The sequence below is a fragment of the Thamnophis elegans genome, chromosome Z (assembly GCF_009769535.1).
Source record: "Thamnophis elegans isolate rThaEle1 chromosome Z, rThaEle1.pri, whole genome shotgun sequence".
NCBI lineage: Eukaryota > Metazoa > Chordata > Lepidosauria > Squamata > Colubridae > Thamnophis > Thamnophis elegans.
This window is the reverse complement of record NC_045558.1, coordinates 118,098,855-118,118,641: the sequence shown is the minus strand read 5'-3', so window position 1 is coordinate 118,118,641 and position 19,787 is coordinate 118,098,855. Positions and strand designations below refer to the sequence as shown.

Genomic DNA, 19,787 nt, shown 5'->3' with positions numbered 1-19,787 from the left:
TTTTAATATATTGGTTTTATGTTTCACATTGTTACTTTCCCGTTTTGACTGAAACTATACAGTATGGATTAAATATCTAATAGATGATTAGAAAATTAAATATTTTCCCAATAAATATTTAAAAAGTAAATATTGCTTCACAAAGAAAGTAATTCAATATCAATTTTTAAAAATACTATAACTCTTTGCAAAGGTTTTTTTATGAAATTCTTCACCATGAATATGTACATATGATTTGTTTAAAATTTTACAAATTGGTAAACCATCTCTACCAACTCTAAAATATCTACCAGTAAGAAAGACAGAATTAGACAGCTAATCTATTTATTGGGAAGTATCAAACTATAATCTTTATTAATTGTGAAGACTCAAAAATATTCATATTATACAATCTATTGTATTTGGGTCCCTATTTTTATTTAAATTTTCTTTTTAATTCATGCATATACACAAGGGTATATATAAAGATATATTTTTATGATATTTTTATTTTTATTTTGGATTCATGACAAAATAATAAAAGAACTGAACTAAAATATGCCTACATTAAGTTGCCCTGCAGGCAAAAAATAGTAAAGTATCTTACTAACCTTTGGTCAACACTCATAACATCAAATTTATCCTCAAAGCTGTCAAGCATTTTTATTTTGTTATCAAACTTGTTTGTTTGGGCTTCACATTTCCTGGGTTCAAAACAAACTTTTGCCAAAGGAAGGAAGGAAGAACAATCTATTTATTGTCCTCATCTGAATATTATGTAATTATTTAACAATGAAACTTCATTTTCAGTCATTATGCCACAGGTATACTTCTTTTAGTTCTGTTTATAAGACATTCAGTCTGTCTAAAATGTTTGACTTACCTTAGAGAGAAGAATACACATTGAGTCTAATATCCTTATCATTCTTTTATCAGTCTGTATAATGAAATAGTTTTAAATGTTCATTTTTAAACTAGCATTTGTTATATCTGAAGTAATTCTGTAAACAGATCTTACAAGAGGCAGTTTTGCATTAAGCCTTGTCATGCACTCAGTACATATATCACATCATCAAGAAACAGGAACAGTTTTAGAAGAGTTTATTTCAATCAAGTATTTTAAAAAGTATTATGCACCCCTCCCCCCTAACACACACCATTAAAAATACAAACAGAAGTTTCTGCCTTTACCCCATTTCAGGATACCGGCCTGATCATGGGGCAGGAAATACCCTGAGGCCTCAAATTTCCACACTTGGAGCTGAGAGTAACCTCCATCAACTCTTCCAAATATAGCACCATTAAAAATACAGACAACCCTCTTACCCTCCCCACCCTCTCTCAGGCCTGCTCAGACCAACTGATACACACCCAGGGCTGTATGCACTCAATCATACTGTACTAATGCAAGATTTGAGCTTGAGTCCAGGTCCTGTTGAAATTCTTCCATCTAATGAGTCCTGGCCCCTTGACACTGGGATGACAGATTTGTAAAGGTAGACCAGCTAGGCTAGATGGTACGTACTAATCAATTTTCCCCATGGCCAAGTTTCCTGTAACATGTTGCCCATATTACAAGAGAAGGCATAAGAATTCATAATCATAATTCATGCAAATTCAGAGCTCGATTTATGTTACTTTTTTTGGCATAGTACATATGCCCCTGAAAATATGCTCCATGTAACACCTTTTGGACTCTCCTGCTTCTGGGTGCTGAAGTTCTGGAAGAATTTAAATAAAGTATCGCAAGCATGTTGAGAGATGGGGTAGTACAATGGAGCAAATTCCCCACAATCCTATGAAGCAAGTTTGCAATGACCCCACCACTAAAGGCAGATAGTCGGATTGATGTACTGTGGTTAAAACCTGGAGCAGAAAATGATAATACAGGGTTCTATCAAACCACTCCCTGAGGAACTCAGCCAACCAGAGACCTTCCCCAGTGTCCAGGTTGCTTATTTTTCCCAGCTGTGTGAAAATCAAGGTATCTTAACATACCCTCCTGAGCATAACTTTTATGGAGAAGTGGAATTCAATCTTTCTCTTGAAATGGGGATAGAGTGACTCCAGGCCAAAAGCATCATTGAAAAATCTTAGAAAAGATGGAAGAAGCAATGTAATAAACCATGGTATTATCAGGGAAACAAGCAGAGGCTGGACCTGGAGAGGCTGATTTAGAAACTTACCCATACAGGACGCTAGAACAAAAAAACAACAAAACCTGGATCTGCTACCACTCCACCTCATGAGAACATGCATGTTTTTTTTTAAATCTGAAAGCATGAAAGTGGGAAAAGAAATGACAGGACTTAATGGACACTGGACTGAAAGAAGACTGAAGTCATAGATGGAAGAGTGCCTTGATGCTTCTTTTCCCAAAAGAGGTAGCACAAACCATAAACCCACCAGGAAAGATGGGGGAAAGAGAGGCACAGAAGGTGAAAACTGAGCCCCAGTCCGTCTTTCCACGTAGAATGTACAGTATCCTGACTAGCAATATCCACCCTTCCCACCCCTGACCTTTCCCCACACAAAACCCTTGACCATCTTGCCATCTTTGTTCCTCTCCCCTCCCCCCATTACAGTCACTATCTAAAGGCTGTGTCACTAGTCTCCAACTATTAACTAACATGGAACATCCATAAGTGGAAAGTAGCAAGCAAGAAAGCAAGTCTGGACACCCACATTAAGAGGGGCCACAAAATCAGAACAAGCACTAAAACCTCTATTTCTTTTTAGTACATATATCTACGCTGTGCACAAACATTGATACACAGATGAAACTGCACATCTTGTAGAAGTAAAATTTAAAACTAATGAGACATCATCTCACCTTTAGATCAAAACTATTCTCATAGACACTCACGTCTAGGCATTAAAATAGTATCATACATAGTCACACATTCTGTGATGCAACCAACAACAATGTGCAAGAATAATCAATGGAATAATTATTATGAAATATAAAATGATTACTAACATACAGAACTTTGAGGAAAGAAAAATGTGCCTTATGTTCAAATTTTCACAAATAGAAAGCAAGCTTACAGAAAAAGATGTACAATTTCAGCTATGTCTCAATTATTTTAGTGAGCAATGTGATACAAGTAATCCTTGACTTATGACCATTTGTTCAGCAAGCATTCAGTTACAATGAAGCTGAACATAGGGACTTATGACCCATGTCCGAAGTTACAGTCATGGCAGTGCCCTGTCACATAATCAAACTTCAGGTGCTTAGAAGCCTGCCCACACTTATCACCGCTGGGGGACTTCAACTCCTTCCATTGCCTATCCCCCACTCCCCACCCCCATCTATTCCCATTTGGCCCTCTGCTGCCCTGTGCTCTACTGTCCCAGCTGACCTTCACTTTTTTCCTCTCTCTCTACTGCTGACAAGGTATGTCAGGCTTGGTGGTTGTGCTGGGTTGGTCTGAGGCCAGCTTTGCACTGCAAAAAAAAAGGGGGACAAAGCAGCTTAAAGGGTCCATAGTGCAACAAAACACCCCTTTGCACCATGCTCGGGGATGCATGAGGCTGGCTTTATGCTATGTAAAAGGGGGGGAAAACAAACAAAGCAGCTCCTTTCAATAACTGCTTTGTGATTTCCCCCCCTTTTTTATAGCACAAAGCCAGCCGTATTTGTCCCAAGGAGCACAGAAACATTTCGGTATATTTCAGTTCTGGAATGAATTTTGTGACTCCCGCTCCATCTTGAAGACAGTTCCAGTTCTGCCCAATAGCCAGGGTGGGTAAACTTTGTCAGCAAAGGAAGCAAGAAGATGGCAGCAAAGCTCAGCTGGGTCGGAGGGGGGGGGATCTCGGAGTGCCAGATGACAAGGGCAACTAGAATTGGAAGCGCTGCAGCCAAAAGGGCAGAGATTGGGGGTGGGGGTGGGGTGGGGAGAGATAGGCATGTTCAGGTCTTAAAGGGACCAATCCTGGAATGCTTAGAGTGAGTCCTTGGCCAATGACTAAGCGTTGTTTAGCGATTAAAATTCTAGTCCCAATTATGGTCATAAGTTAAGGATCACCTTTATCAAGTTCACTAACGTTTTTTAAATTATCTTTCTTCATACAGTCCTGGGAGAATAAAATGAAGAATGTCCACAGACAGTGGTAATTCTGGACAATCATATGAACCACTTATAGGAAAATATTCAAATTGTTACCAAAAATATGCTATTGTTATGCCTCCCCAATTAATTTGTTTAAAAACTGTTGTTTCTACTGTCCCTGTGTCTGTATTATTTCTGTAATATTTTTACATGAATATGCATTGTCTGTGGTTATTCTTCTTAAGATTTCATTTTCAGGACAGGTTGAAGAGCATCAGCTCATTCTACCTTTTCAAAGCTAGTATCTAAAACTACTTTTAAAATTACAGTGGTTTCCCAGGAATCAGCACCTGTTTTGTAGAGCAATGAAAAAGCCAGAATTGCAATATATTATGTATCTCAGACCAAAAATGCATGCCAGACAAACTAGTTGCTACTCTAAAAGCTCTATAATTCAGATTTTCCAACTTCAGAGATCAAAGAACCTATGCTGGATTCTACCCATAGAAATTTAATAGAAAGTCTAAGTTTACTGGAGTTTATTCTCAAATGTGCACAGCTTAACCTCCATTTTAACATAACCTTCAAGTCATCTAGACAAGCTTCTCTAACGCTAACTGCACCAAAACTACAATACCAAACAAACAAAAAAAGAGGAGTTGAAAAAGGAACATCAGGCTGTCCTAAGACTCTTGGATATGTATCCAAAGTCAACACCACAAAGGATTCCACAAAATTTCAAAACAAAGCAAGCACTTAAAGGAAAAACTTGACCACCATGTTTCACCCATTCAATTGCCACCACCTCTCCCCATATACCTTGCACTCAGTTTTCTACCAGAATGTGCCCTTTCTGTTCAAAATCCTGTCATGGCAAGATGAATGGGAAAAATATACAGCAAATCCACTTACCATATATGACTTTGAACTGAATTAGGCCACATTAAACTGAGTAGAACTTTTATCTTGCTCATCAGCCTCTCACAGAAGGAAGCCCCTTTATCGCAATGCCCCTGAGCCAAGCAGCTCAACTTTATCAAATATAAAGCACCTGAATATCTAAAGTTCATTAAGATTCTAAAAAGGCCCAGCAGACACTTGTTTAAAACTCTGGCTGGGAGAAGAAACAAGTCACACAGATTAACTAATATAAAAGTAGCTTCCAAAACTAGAAAATTAGCTGTCTTGTAACAATAGGCACCCAAACAGTGAGACGGCAAAGGAAGAGGAGCAAGAACATTTAATTCCCTATATAAGCCTGTTTAGCATTGAACAGCCTTTAGGCTAAATGGACCGAACAGTTTAGGCTGCATGCCAATGTGCACTTCTGGTTGCTGGTTTTCTCACAATAAGTTTTAAAGAGACTTCCCTGATTAGATGCTGGTTTTCTTTTCTCCACAAGTCACTTCACCACTTTGTAGGGACAATAAATGCCAAAATACCATGTTCATCTGTCAAGAAGTCTATGACTACAGTGCTATAAACCAGAGCATGGAGATATCAAGAGTAGAAAGAGGAAAGGACTCTGTGGAAGAGAAAGTAGAGTTCAAAGAAAAGACCAGGAGGCAATCCAAAGCCTCCATGCAGTCTACTATATGGCTTAGGTTTCAAGACTAAAGTGAAGTTTGGCAAAGTAGTGGAGATTTTTTTTTAAAGGAATAGTGAGGAAGTGATAAAGGAAGTACTCTGGAAAGACAACTGAAATATCAATTTCAATGGAAAAAGTAGGAGTTGAACACAAGGTTGCATTTTTAGCACAGGCAGCTTTGTGCCCACCTGGGGACAAAGGGACTTCAGAAGAGATGTTACCAACCCATACAAGGTGATGGGGAGAAGGGCACAACAAAAAGATGGATAATTTCAGGCGAATTCTGGTAGATGGTTATCATGGGTAAATTCAATAATAAGCTAAAGTCTTGTTTTCAATCACAGAAGATCAGCCAGATCAGAGGACATCTCCTCACAGGAGCTTGCAGCTACCTCGAGGTTGATGGAACCATGGCTCACTACCAGTCGAAGCCGTTTGGGTGGAACAAAAGGAGGAAAGGAAACCATCCGCTTAGGAAGATGCTGCTCCTCCGCTTGTTCCTTCTCCGTCTTGTCTGAAGGGGGCTGCTGCCAGCACTGCCTGCCTCCAAAAGGTGGGCCTTCCAGGCGGACGTGAGCATACTGGGAAAGCTTGGGGTCTACCATTGGTAATGACAACTCAGATTGGGGCAAAACCTGAGCTTGGCGCTGGGCTGTGCTCCTTGTTCTGCACAAGAACTGACTGGATGAAAGAGAACCTGAAGAATCAAGGGGGATTTGCTCTCCTGAATGGAGAACCCCAGATCCTGATTCATAGGATTCTTTAACATCAGCATGACTCTCCATATCCCTTGAATCATCTTCCTCGGTCCCCTGGCTAAACTCCTGATTGGCGTTTTCCTCCTTAGTGTCACACGCTACTTCCCTATGAAACCTTGCCCAGTCCAAGGGAATTCTCTTCCCAAGATTCACTATCAGGCTGCCCTGGTTGGCCAAGCCAGGGCTTTCAGGGCAATTATGCATCTGTATAGGAGAGCAGCTTTCCTGGGCCTTGTAGTAGCAATTCTTGTTTCCCAAAGACTGCCTGAGGTGCAATACAGATAACATAGGAGAAGGACAACGAAGCAGACACACCAGAGGCTGCTTACGGAGCTTGCATCCACGTGTTCTGCAGGCCAAGCAGTTGTGCAGTGGGATATATAAAGGTTTGAGCATCTTAAGATACCAGCGAGTGGTATATCTGTGTACAGCACCTAGGAAAGGAAAAGAGGTATCAATTATAAGAATATCACTCCACTTTCCAGTTTCTTCTTATTAACTACCACTGCCATATCTTCACTACACAACAGGCAACTTCCATTTCTCTCTGGATTTTTCAAGGGCTTTAAGAAGTTGGAGTAAGTTTATGACTGCTTTAACATCTACCTGCCACTAACATCCACAATCCTATATACCCTTTCTTCAAACATGTAAATATTTGATATTTTAAAACAGATCTTGCATAGATAACCTAACTGTACTTATCAGCAATCTCACAGAGAAGCTGCACATTTTCCTGAAATCACACAGTAAGTGCAAGATCCCAGAAACACTAAGGAAGCAGCAACATAAGGAGTAGCTTATTTTTCCCACTTTGGAGCCAAATATTTGAACATTGCTTACATTTTCCAATACAGGAATTAAATACTACCCAATTAATTCTACCAGGCTTTAATCTAATACTGTAGCTAGAATAGTTCTTGAGTATCCTCTTTAATTAAAAAAAAAATTACTATTTTATTTTTGCTACCACAAAAAGCATTAGGGTAACTACTACTGCTATGGAACAAACCCTGAGGCTAACAGGAATGTAACAGAGTCCTCATTATAATGGACATTATGATTATGTTACAGGTGATAAGCAAACCCTATTGCCCTGCACAGCACTATGATGCACAAAATCCATTCCAGTTAAGTATCTTACCACGTAATTTTGATTTTCTGCGTCGGGCTTTGTGTCGCACTTTCACATTACGTTGAGCAAGTTTGCAAGACTGATTTTTCCACCTCTGCAGACGTCCGTCTGTCTCTCTCAGTAGGTATTTCTCACTGACTGAGGTAGCTAGCAATGGTGTCTGATTCAGAAGGCGAAAAGCTCCTTCGCCCTTTCTAAGGAAAAATTGAGAAAAAGAGAGTATCAGGAGCAGCCCAGCATTAATCAAAAAGATCGGTGCTTACTCAGAATATCTGTACATCCTTTTCTATCCTTCGAGAAAATAAATTCCAAGGCACTTGCCAAATGCATGAAAAATTAAGACATGATAAACCTAACACTAAGGATGAAGAGATTTCCCTCTGATGAACTCTGTGTCAGAACAGTTATAAGTTCCTCTACCTAGACTTTAGATTCTACCATCAATCTTTCCAGGGCTCTTGTGATAACAGAAGAAAAATACTGCCCCTCCCCTTTCAAAATCCTACACTCACTAGCAACCATCCCTTGAGGACTAAGGCTTGTTAACACCTGGGAATTAAGGAGTCTGCACGTCTTGCCAAGAATGATTGCCGAAAGCACTGAAAGATGGAGGCAAGAATTAATGGAAATTATCATTTGGTTTCCCTTCTTGCAAATGCTTCTGAGAAACTCAGAAACCCAACTCCCAACCAGCTCCCAATATCTGAGATTCTGTTCCCTTCCATTTTCACCTTTCACAAGTGTGGCATTCGCATAACTCATTGTTCTCCCCAAAGAAGCCGTCACCATAGAAGCATGTGATCTCATCATCTGGCTCAATGTCCCGCAGCACCTTGACACAAGCAGTGTTCCCATCCATTGGGACAAACTGCAGCACAAACAATGGGTTGGGATAGAAAAAGCAGTAAAAAAAGGATAATCGGAACGGAAAGGAAAGAAGCAGATTCAAGAAGCTCATAGGAAAAGCATATAGTCTCCTCTTCCCCTTCAGAAAATTGAAATCAACTTTTTCTCAAAGCTATTTGTTTAGACTTCTTATGCTTTTGTAGCACAATTTTGCAAAACAGGATATCAAAGGGAATTTGGTTTCTTCTGATCCTAAACAATGGAGAACTATAGCATATTTCCAGCTTTCAAAATGGGAAAGAAGTCTTTTACCCCCAATAAAGAATAGAAGATTAATGAGGTAGAGCTTCAAGGAGATACTTTTCTACCTCAGACGATCACAACTCCTTTTAAGTGTTTTCCAGACACTACTACAATATGTTGTGCTTCTGGTTTATTTCAATCTCTTCCCAAATATATTCCCTCTCATTCCTATTCAATGCAGTCAGTAATATGTTTAGGTCTCATCCCAAGCTTGTATTCTAATGAACAGCATCCCTTGCCCCAACAATATGTCAACACAGCTTACCTTACAGTTTGGTCTGCAGTCTGTGGGCAGGAATTACATTTTGCAGGGGAATAATAAGAAGAAAAAGGAAGATTTTTAAAAAGAGCTAATTGTAAGTATTCCTTTTTAACAGAAGCTGCAGCAGAGAAAATTTGCTCATCTTTTCAACAGTACATTTTGCTTTATCTTGAAGCATTTACAAATCTGAATCAATTGAGTAAGTGACATATAAATTATGGAAATCCAATCAAAGAAAAGTACTGTATTTGGCTTAAATCCTCAGTTTCCATGTTATGAGCTCAAAGTAGAACACTTGTCATTTGTATAAATATAATATAACAAACCTCTCTCACTCAATAAAGTGCAAAACAATTGTGCCTTATGTCTTACACTCTTAATGAAAATGTTAAAATACAGAAAGGAAATAAGTTTTTCTATGAGTTCTGTGGCTGAATTAGGAGAAACATTAAAGAAAGTTCAATTTATTATTGCCTTTTGCAGTTAAATTCTGAACCCTAAATCTATCAGATAATCCCTTGGTCATTTGAAAGCCTTACTAATATAGCATTTTAAGCAATTAATAACTATGAAAATGTTCTTAAAAGACTATTGCCTCACAAATAGCTGGTAAATAAACATCTCCCATTTTGGTTATCTAGAAATGCGAAAAATGAATAAATAACAATACATAAATTTAAAAATCTTATACTTAATATTATTCTTATTCTTCCAGATTAAAAAAAAAATTAACAGCCCAATATAAAACATACAATCCCGACTAGATGTTCAAATGTATTTAGACAGTGCAAACTAATTTTTAATCTACAGGCCACCTATATTGATAGTTAGAATCTTCATATCCCCCAGTTGCTAAAGTAATCACAATTCTTGGCAAATGCTTAATTTAGAAAATAACAGATGAGATAACTTGCACAGGTGCACATACAGAGTGACATGATTAGGCCACTGCCTATAAAAAACCTGCTTCTGTCCGGTCATTAACTGGGCAGATAAGTAGGGACGATTGTATTTCTTTAGAACAAATTTAGATTCTTTTAAGCCTCAGTGCTTTTAAATTTCAGTAATTCTACCAAAGAAACAACTCGCTACAATGACAATTCCTTTTTTCTTGCCCTTTTACTAAAATATAAAAATATCTCAAAAGAAACCACAGTAGGAATAATTCACCTACGTTATCCAAAAACAATGACTGTTATAATGAATAATAAAAGATGCCTGAGCATTATTACCTAGTCAATCATAACTAGGAAAATATATTCATTTTTGTAAGAGAAAACTGGAACAGTATCTAGACATAAAGGTTCAAACAGATTTTAAAACATTCTGTCAATGAAAAACAATGCACGTTTTGGCAACCCAATAACTTGTTAAGTACAGAGTCCTGTCTGTCTGTATTCGTGTCAGAAGTAGCTACAAAGCTAGCTGAAATGAGATTATTAATTCTTAATACTATAATTAGGACCATGCAGCAGTTCAGATTTGAAGTGGAACAAGTGATTTGAAGATCTGGAGACACTCACACAGCTCCAGTGGCAATTCTGTAAAGAGGTTGTATCTTTCCCTTGTTTCAAAGTAGCCCAAGAAAAGCCACACTGGGTTTAAGGAAATGTCAACAGGTCTAATGAGCACTCCCACGTGAGTTCTGAATAATATACTCTCAGCTGAATCCTGATTGCTATACTGCCCCATTAATAACAACTGCATGTTCACTACACACCAGTCTTCACCCCTGTTTGGTTCTGATGTATCCCTATTGATATCTACATAAAATTCAATTTCCCAAATACTTGGCTAGAATATTATTTACTACTACTCTCTGATCCGGGATAAATAGTTATCTTATTTCTCCTCATCAGTTGGTCTAAGTTACAAGACCAGTCATATGAGACTTACAATTATCATTTTCATAGCAATTTAAACAGTTTGATGCAACTACCTCTCTAGCTTGCACCTGAAGGCTTCCACCTACCATGATTAATGAAGGCTGCAGGCCCTAGCCAAAGCTGGGCACACTGTTTCCGGGTGGAGTACATGATGCTGAAGTCATTTTCACCTGCTCGGAGGAGGCTCTCATCGGGTTCTGTCAGTTCTGCAATGTAGCCTTCTAAAAGCTCCAGTTTATCATTCTTTCTCCTTATGGGAGAGGGAAAAAAAATAACCTTACCTATCCAGGATTATGGTGCTATAATCTTAAGTAAAACGTGCAAGAGCAAATGCATGGCTACTTTATTATCCACTTCTTTGCATTCTAGTTGGAAAGAAAGCTTTTCTAATGGACATGCCCTGTTATGAAATACACTCATTAGAAAAATCATTCCTTGCCCCTCCCTTTATTTTCCTCTCAATGTTGGTTTATACATTTGTGGGCTTTTATGCATCATAGTTCTATTTCTATTTATTTCTCTTTTTTAGTATAATCCAGCATGCAAGTTAATAATTTTGCCAAATGGGGAAGCAATAGCAGTATGAACATACCATGATTTTGTAGACACTATCCGGGCTCCATTTATTTCTAAGGAATATCGACTACAGCGCCTGATGGCAAAACCGCTCTCAGGAAGGAAAACGCGAAGGTACCGAAAAATCTGAGATGGGTATTGGGGGTGGGAGGGGGAGAGGTAGAAGAGAATTAGATATGTTTTCTGCCTTGAATTGTTTATAAAAAATAATAAAAGTGTGATTATAAATAAAATAAATCTTTGCAAGGGAATTAATTGGAAGAATCAATGGAGAGAGAGAACTTAATTAGAGACAATGCTTCTTCCTTTCTATGAATATGTTTACTCTCTTCCCAGATAAAATTTATCTCGCTATAGTTTGTAAACAATTTTCTTTCTATCAAGCTAACATTCTCATCAGTTGGAGATGTTTAAAAACTTCAAACCAAAAAAAAGATTAAAAAGAAGAAAATGATACTTCTCGGACTTTTCACCCACAGCCAGCCTCTGTGGACCTTCAGTGCCAACTTATGTTACAAGTACATGCCCCACAATTCATTTTTAATAATAAATAACACGTTATGGAACCACCTTTCCAAACCTGATTGTTTGGAATGGTGTTAAATTAAACTCCCACCACCCTAACTGCCCTGCTGACTAGGATGATAAGAGCCATAATGTAATAATCCAAAAGGAACATGATTGGGATGAAAAAGTGTATATAAATAACTTTTTCAGACTTCAACATGCTTTCCAGCCATTAAACAGGCAAAAACCAGGATTGTACATGAGTCTTGAGGGCAGCTTCCTGCTGATGGCTCCGGTTTGCAAAATACTGGCAGGCCCAGCCACCCTGCACCAAGGCTTGATAGGCTGCTTCTAGGTCCTTGCGCTTCCGGAAAGCTTCTACTGCCTCCCGTAAATGGTGCTTCCTCCTGATGGCTGGAAGTGGGCTATAAAAATGAAAGAGGAAGAATTTCTTTTGTAACATTTTCCTCCCCTCATTTCAGGTAGTCTTTGACTTGCGACCATTAGTTCAGTAACCATTCAAAATTACAATGGTGCTGAATGGACAAGTCATGGTTGTTGCAGCACCCCTGCAATCATGTCTTCAAAATCCAGGTGCCTGGCAGCTTACTTGCACTAACAATCATAGAAGTGCTGCAACTCTCTCCACCCGCTTATCTTTCCCATCTCAGCTGTGCACCAGTGTTTGCAAATCTGCTGTAGCGTAGGAGGCCTCTGCCAGATTCAGAGCCCACCAACCATCAAAAATCTGGTCCCAACTATAAGTCAAATACTATCTGCACTCTCAATCCTCTCCACTTAATATTCAAATGTATAAAAAACTTATCTATTTACAATCTTAATTTTCAGACTTATTCCATGTCTATTCCTAGATCTTACCTTACATTCATTTTATGAGTCTTAAATCCAAGATAGGAGTCAAGAATTAGCGTTGTGGCAAGGTCATCATTCTCACATAGTTCTTTTGCAGTTAACCTAGTAGAGCCCATCTTCTTTCTAGAACCATGCTGTTCTCAACTCTGCTAGCCACAAGAGAGAAGTGAGAGACACAATTAAAGCCAAATACACGGAAGTTGGGAATCTGAATCAAAACTCCAACAAGAGCTGGACTAGTAAATATTAAAATAAGCAGAAGTATTCCCTACAACCCCTACCATAATTTTACCTTGCTATTTGCATGTACTCTGAGATTTCCTTTTTTTAAAGAAAGTCAACTGTTATAGAATGGTTCTAAAATTAATTTTAAAACTGCTGGTAAAAATAGCATTTTGCACATATGGTCATAATGTGTGTACTATGTTGATGTTTCCATTGTGTACTACAATTTTCATAATTAAATTTTAAGCCAAGAAACACAGTTTTTATACCTGCAGGTATACAAACTGAATTGATGAACAAAAATTATTTCATTATGCTTCATATTTGATGTAACTTTTTAATATTGTGACAAATCATCTAGAACCACTTTATTAAACCTGAAGCTCGTATAACTTTCATTTGATCTGATCAACAAAACAAAATTCTCCATGGTCAGGGGGAGAGGGAACAAGCACTGAAAAAATATGATGCTAGAAAAATGTTTTTAAAACATACTACGTACCTCAAAACATGAAATACAAATATTTTTATGGAAGAATCTAGACTCTAAAACCTTCCTCAAATCGGTGCCCTCCATAGGAGTTAAAATCCATCTATGGGGAATATTTGTGATAGATACCCAGCAGGTGGCAGCATCTGACTAACCTTTATGAGGCTCACAAGGCAAACAGGATTGGACCTGGTTAGTCCTGGATAGAACACCAGCAATCCCTGAGATGTAAAGTAGATTGGGATGTCAAAGCAACATTGTAAAAGAAATGACAAACCACTTGTATCACCAAAAAATGAATTTGACCAAAGAGACATTTTAAAATACAAAAACATTCAACATATATTTCTTGAATTCTTTCCTCCTTCTAGTTCTGAAAATACTGGAATTAGAAGTATTCCAAACCTTTCCGCTTTGTTGATGCATTTTTCACTTCTCTCTCAAAATAGTTGTGACACAGACTTATAAGACAACAACAGGATCAAGACTTAATACTCTTTATTAATATTATCATTATCAGTAAATATTATACTATAAATTGCATAATACAATTCATGTATGAATCATTATAAATTGTACATTAAAGCAAAATATGTCTGAAAATAAAACATTCTAGAAATTTTAGGATTTGCACCCTGCATCATATATGTTTCTATGAGAAGGAGCAGAAAAATAAATATGTAATTGTTTTTTTACAGGATGTCAAAATGCCCAGACTTTAAATTTCTAATTTGGTCCCAATCTGTTAAAAAACTATCTCTCCGCTATTACAATACTTTAAAGCTTCCAAAACGTATTATACCTACTCAAAAGACCCACTTTATCAACCCTTACAAATGATATTTCTACATAGTTCACTGCGTTAACAGTGAATTCTTAATGTCCAGAAACTATAAAATGATACCCCAATCCCACTCCCAAAATCTCTAAATTATGTCTCCAGATTCATATAAAAATGTCAGGATTTCTCTCGTCTCTGATAGCAGTTTGCACAAACCAAATAGTTGATCCAAATACTATGCATTTATTCATCTATTTATCCATTCACTCAGGCATATGCACTGCTTTAGTCAGTAACTCTAAGCTTACATTTCCAATGAAATGTATGAATGAAAGTGTTAAAGCACAGGTGTCAAACTTGCTGCATCATGTTGCCATGTGACATTTCACAACTTTTCCCCCATTTATGGAGCTGGGGTGGGCATGGCCTGCGCATGACTCATCCAGCCTGTGGGCCGCCACTTTGACACCTGTGTTAGTGTCCTGGGTTGGTAGTAGTACACCATCACCTCTTTCAAGGCAGATAGAACCACCCTTTTTCTCAAGGATGTAGTCATTACTCCTCTAATCCAGCTTCTGTCACCTCTTTAGTTGGTGACAGAACCAACCAGAAAAGCAGGGATCCAATCAACAAGTGGCAAAGCTAATGTCACAAGCATCCTATCTCAGAACTAACAGAACCAAACACATCCCAGATAACTTTGCAAGACCCCTATTTTTTGTAATAAGACTTGCCCATTTGGCTTCTAATTGAATCAATTTATATTCCAAACACCCTGCAAACTCCTTCACTCTTTATAGTTTGTATTTCTGCTATTGTTTTTATTATGAAAGCAGTACCTTCAGGTTTAGCAAGAGATAATCAATTGCTGAGTTAGGAGCACCATGGTACTGTGAAAACTAGACTGGGATATTAAGTCAACATTCTTGTCAAGCCTTTGTTTCTAATTTACCAACTCCGTGAGCTGTTGTGTAGTACCAACATGTTGTGTAGTACCAACAAGTCTTACTGGTTTACAGCAAGATATATTATAAATGCAAATTAGTTAATTTGTGTTTTTTTTAAGTAATATAGAAATAAGTTGCTGCTGCCTTCTTTCTTTTGCAACTTCGCAAACTAGCCTCTAGCTATGATTTCCATTCAAATACTAACCAATCCAAACTATACTTACGGTATTTTCCAAAGTCAGCCAGTTGTTGCCTCCTACTTAGCCATATGGCTAAGGCCAAAGTAATCATTTGAAGTGAGAGAATAGCTATACTCATCTGAAATGAATACCTCATGTTAATTGAACCACAATTTATTCAGCCTAGTCCTGATTTAATGATACACTGAACCACAAACAGGATATTTTAACCTAGGGTATTGGACAGATCCAATGTATGTGATTAGTTCATGATTTAATTACCCTATATGAAACAGTAAAAGAATACTGTGGCACAGAAGAGATAAAAAACAAAATTCCTATAGTTCAATAAGTCAGGAATGCCAGAAAAAATAGTCTTACAAGTTATCCAGATTTACACTGTTCCATACCTTACACTGAAATTGATTGAAATTCATTAACTCATATGCATTTTTTATTTGTACAGATGTGCAAAATGCTGTAAATCCACTGCACTAAACTAAATAGAACAGATTTTCCTCTTTCTACACCACTGTGACTATTTCAAGGTAGAGTTCTTGAAACCATTATACTTCTTCATCACATACAGTACTAAGCATTTCTTCAAAGTATTCTTCAAAAGAGATAGGGTGTTAATTAAAGATAGCTATAATCTATTTGTAAGGAGCTCAAGTCTATTTACATGCAAGTTCCTGTTTCATAATCTGGGCCAGAGAATTTCCTGACTTTAGTTTTCTGAACTATAACAGACTGCACTTTCTTACTTTTTTTCTCCAAATTCCCAGCAATGTCAGAAGAAGAAAATAGCAATTAGTCTTCAAGACAGTAGAATTATTGGGAATGGTTATACGAGCATTATATAATTTAAATAAATTGATTTTTATGTGTAAATAAAAAGCAATATTTCCTAGCTGGCACTGGACTAAAATTTGTAGAATAAGTATGACAAACTATAACCCAGAGATTCCTCTGACTGCTACTGCTGCTACTGGTAATATTTGTTACCATATGAGATACAAAACTTGAAATTGCATGTCCTTCAGAAAGATTAACATAGTTTTAAAAAACAAAGAAAAATAGATCCACACAATTTGCATCATTGTTTTCTTCATCATGTTCTAGGATTTCCTCAAAAGTTTAATGGAGCTCTGTGACACATGTTGCCCAATGCACATCAGGAAGTGCAACTATGCCACCGCATTGCACATCAGGAAGGCATCAGGTTGGGCAAAAGAACAGAGAGTCAAGACAACAGCATGTTTGTTATTTCCCAATATATAATTTTGTCAAGTCTATTTTTCAAAATTGTTTCAAATTAAAATCCTCTTCTTGTGTATCATACTGCCATCAATCAGGGTGTGTTGGGTGAACTATATTTGGTTTCATTCATACATCACACTAAACAGCAAATAAGGAAACCACATTATGGCTGTTTGCACTGTATGAACAAAATTACTGAGATATCGCCCTTAACAGTACGTTCACATTATTGGTTTTGTTTATGACATAAGCAAGATGCACTTCCACAGTTATTAGATGAAATACTGTATGTACTGTTAAGAAAGATATCTCAATATTCAGGCCGTTACGAAGGGGAAAACATTATTTTATATACCTGAGTCCTTTTCAGGAGTGGACATCAAATACAGTGGTAACTGCATACATATCAAAGAGTTCTAGTAAAAAGAATTGCAGGTAAACAAGGAAGTGCCAATAGGGAAGGAGGGAAGGAAGGAGGAAAGGAAGGAGAGAAGGAGGGAAGGAAGGAGGGAAGGAAGGAGGGAAGGAGAGAAGAAAGGAGGGAGGGAAGGGGGAAGGAGGGAGGGAAGGAAGGAGGGAAGGAAGGAGGGAAGGAGAGAAGAAAGGAGGGAAGGAAAGAAGAAGAAGTAGGATTGTTGTAAAATAAGATGGGTGTATGGGATGGTAAGAAAGCAATTTCAATTATATTGTCAATTGTAGGGGAGAAAAATTGTTACAAATACATATTATTAATAACAGTTATGAGATCATATAATTGTGAATGTATATATGAGAAATAAAAATTTAATTTAAATTTAATTTAAAAAAAAAAGGAAGTGCCAATAAAAGAGAATTATTTGTAGCTGAACGTTGAACTCTGGGGTCCTAACTGTCCTAGCCACTGAAAGGTATTAGTATCTACCACATGACACATATTGAAGAATCAGCACACATCATTTGTTTTTGATACACAATAATAATTTTAAAAGTCTCAAAAAAAGCTTTAAAACCTATCTCAAATAGCAACTTTATCTATAGCGGCTGTGTGTGAAACAGTACAGGAAGTCTTCAATTTACAACCATTCATTTAGTGACTGTTTAAAGTTACAATGGCACTGAAAATAATTTCTTATGACCATTTCCACAAACACGACCACTGCAGCATCCCCATGGACACATGACCAAAATTCAGATGCTGGGCAACTAGTTCACATTTGCAAATGGGTGCAGTGTCCCAGGGTTATGTGTGACCTTCTGACAAGCAAAGTTGATGTGGAAACCAGATTCACTTAACCATCGTGTTACTAACTTAACTGCAAGGATTCACTTAATAACCATGGCAAGAAAGGCTGTAAAATGGGGCAATTGTCTCACTTAGCAACATAAATTTTGGACTCAATTGTGATCATTAAATAAAGGACTTCCTGTATGTAGAACAATGGGCAAGAGCTTCAAAACTGCTATTACACTGGATTCAGGCCTCGAATTCAACAGTTGTGGATAGGAAATTTCTGGACCAACTGTATAAAGAGAAGATATTTTAACACAGAAGGATTAGAACAATAAGTGAAGAGATGAATGAAAGCTAGTTGATGCCACAGACCATGTGACAGATTTGAAAAAGAATTTGATTGGCTATCGCTTTGAGTTACTTGTAAAAAAATAATAATAAAGGTGGGATACAGATGAATGAATAAAAACTACACCTAATCAGACTTTCCCAGCCTAGTATTCCATTGATGTCTTGGACTAAAAACTGTTTTAAACCTATTGAGAATGCTGCCTAAAAATTAAGGGAAGGTCAGTATACCTGAAAAACAGAGTCAGGCAGAGTTCAGTGTAAAGGAGCTGTTGTTTCTTTTTTTTGCAGAAAGCCAATTACAGAGCAGGAAGGGAAAGTTGGTGGGGCAGGGGAGAAATGCTCCTTACCTGAACCCTAAAACTAAGCCTTTCATTTGAAGGACAAGAGAGAGGCTTTGAGGGAGAGTATGAGGGAACGGTTGTTTGTTTGTTTGTTTTTTAATTCATAGAGGCTGTTTGGGATGAAACAGGAGAGGAGGGGAAAGGGGCTATGACCCTGAGAGGAAAAGCCCATTTGGGGGCTTTGTTACCTTAGGATCTGGAAACGAAAGGCGGGAGCGGAGGGAGGGCGGCACTCTCTTGGCACCTTCCCCACAGGCAGAGACTGACTGACTTGACAGGCAAAAAGTCGCTTCTGCCCAAGCCTCGCACAACCCAAGGGAGATTGGCATCCCCGCCACCCCCTCCCCACCGCTCCCCTCGCGGGCTCCCACGCGCACCGCGCCTTGGTGTAACCACCCGCGCGCGAGACAGCCGCGCTCTTATCCACTTCCTCCCTCCCGCCTCACGCGCGGCCGTCCCCAAAGGACTTCCCCCCCCCCGCAACCTCCCCCCCCCTTTCGCTTTCCCTCCTCCTCCTCCCTGTTCCCTTTCTTCCTTTCTCTTACACGCAGAACCGCACGAGCGCTCCGTTTCTTATTCTCCGCTGTTGCTTCGCCCGCCTCCCAAAGCGCGCGCGCGCGCGACGAGCCCCCACCACCACCTTCCCCCCACCCCCACCCCGTGCGATTCGCTGTGCCGCAAGCCTGTCAATTTCCCGACCCTGTAGTCACGGGATGCCGTTGGCCACGTTCCGCCGTCAATCACAGGCGGCCACACCCTCTTCCCGTTGTGTCTCTATTGTGTCTCCCTGAAGCAAAAGACGGCCACTAGGACTTCCCACCCGCATGCTCGGGAATGATTGGTGTAAAGTGACTTCCTTTGGAAAGAGTGTCTCGGTCTGTTATTCGATAGGGCAGATGCGTGTTGCTGCTGATTCCTGCCGCTGCTCAACATAAGGGAAGGGGTGTGGTTGCATCTTATTCGACAAGGCTGTTGTCCATTAATTTAGAACCCGCCTTCCGAAGTCGAATGAGGACGCGGCCCCCAGCCTATGCGTCCGATTGGGCAAATATGCTGCCTATCAAATTGCTTATGCCATTCTTTCTCCCGTCGCGCCTTATTCGGAACAGCACCCTGCCTAAGCATGCTTATTGTGCATATTAGGCTAGAGCAATGTTTCCCTATTGGATAATCGAATGTCAAATAAATGTAACCACCGTCTCTTACAAAGACTGCACAGCCCTCCCCTGTGC

The 19,787-nt window shown here is 38.7% G+C and overlaps 1 protein-coding gene across 4 annotated transcripts; it reads right to left on the bottom strand.

Annotated features, from left to right (window-relative positions):
* Window positions 1–1,064: 1,064 nt before the first annotated feature.
* Window positions 1,065–19,187, bottom strand: KMT5C (lysine methyltransferase 5C). 4 transcript variants are annotated; one of them, XM_032234908.1, is made up of 10 exons: window positions 19,101–19,163; window positions 13,642–13,707; window positions 12,778–12,917; window positions 12,158–12,323; window positions 11,408–11,517; window positions 10,902–11,065; window positions 8,933–8,952; window positions 8,250–8,386; window positions 7,528–7,712; window positions 1,065–6,817 (listed from the first exon to the last, which is right to left on the bottom strand). In XM_032234908.1, the coding sequence occupies exons 3-10, from the start codon at window positions 12,885–12,887 to the stop codon at window positions 5,964–5,966; spliced, it is 1,746 nt and encodes a 581-aa protein (XP_032090799.1). In that variant the 5' UTR covers window positions 12,888–12,917; window positions 13,642–13,707; window positions 19,101–19,163; the 3' UTR covers window positions 1,065–5,963. The 4 variants fall into 4 exon arrangements, with proteins under 4 accessions (XP_032090799.1, XP_032090801.1, XP_032090800.1 ...); XM_032234910.1 differs by lacking the exon at window positions 13,642–13,707 and having other exon boundaries at window positions 19,101–19,187; XM_032234909.1 differs by lacking the exon at window positions 19,101–19,163 and having other exon boundaries at window positions 13,642–17,178.
* Window positions 19,188–19,787: the final 600 nt, after the last annotated feature.

Coding starts and splice junctions, on each gene's coding strand:
- KMT5C (XM_032234910.1), bottom strand. CDS start 12,887: ATGGGCTCTACTAGGTTAACTGCAAAAGAACTATGTGAGAATGATGAC. Junction 8,953..10,901: donor TGCAGCCTTCATTAATCATG/GTAGGTGGAAGC, acceptor TCCTGCCCACAG/ACTGCAGACCAAACTGTAAG. Junction 7,713..8,249: donor GAATGCCACACTTGTGAAAG/GTGAAAATGGAA, acceptor ATTTTTCCTTAG/AAAGGGCGAAGGAGCTTTTC.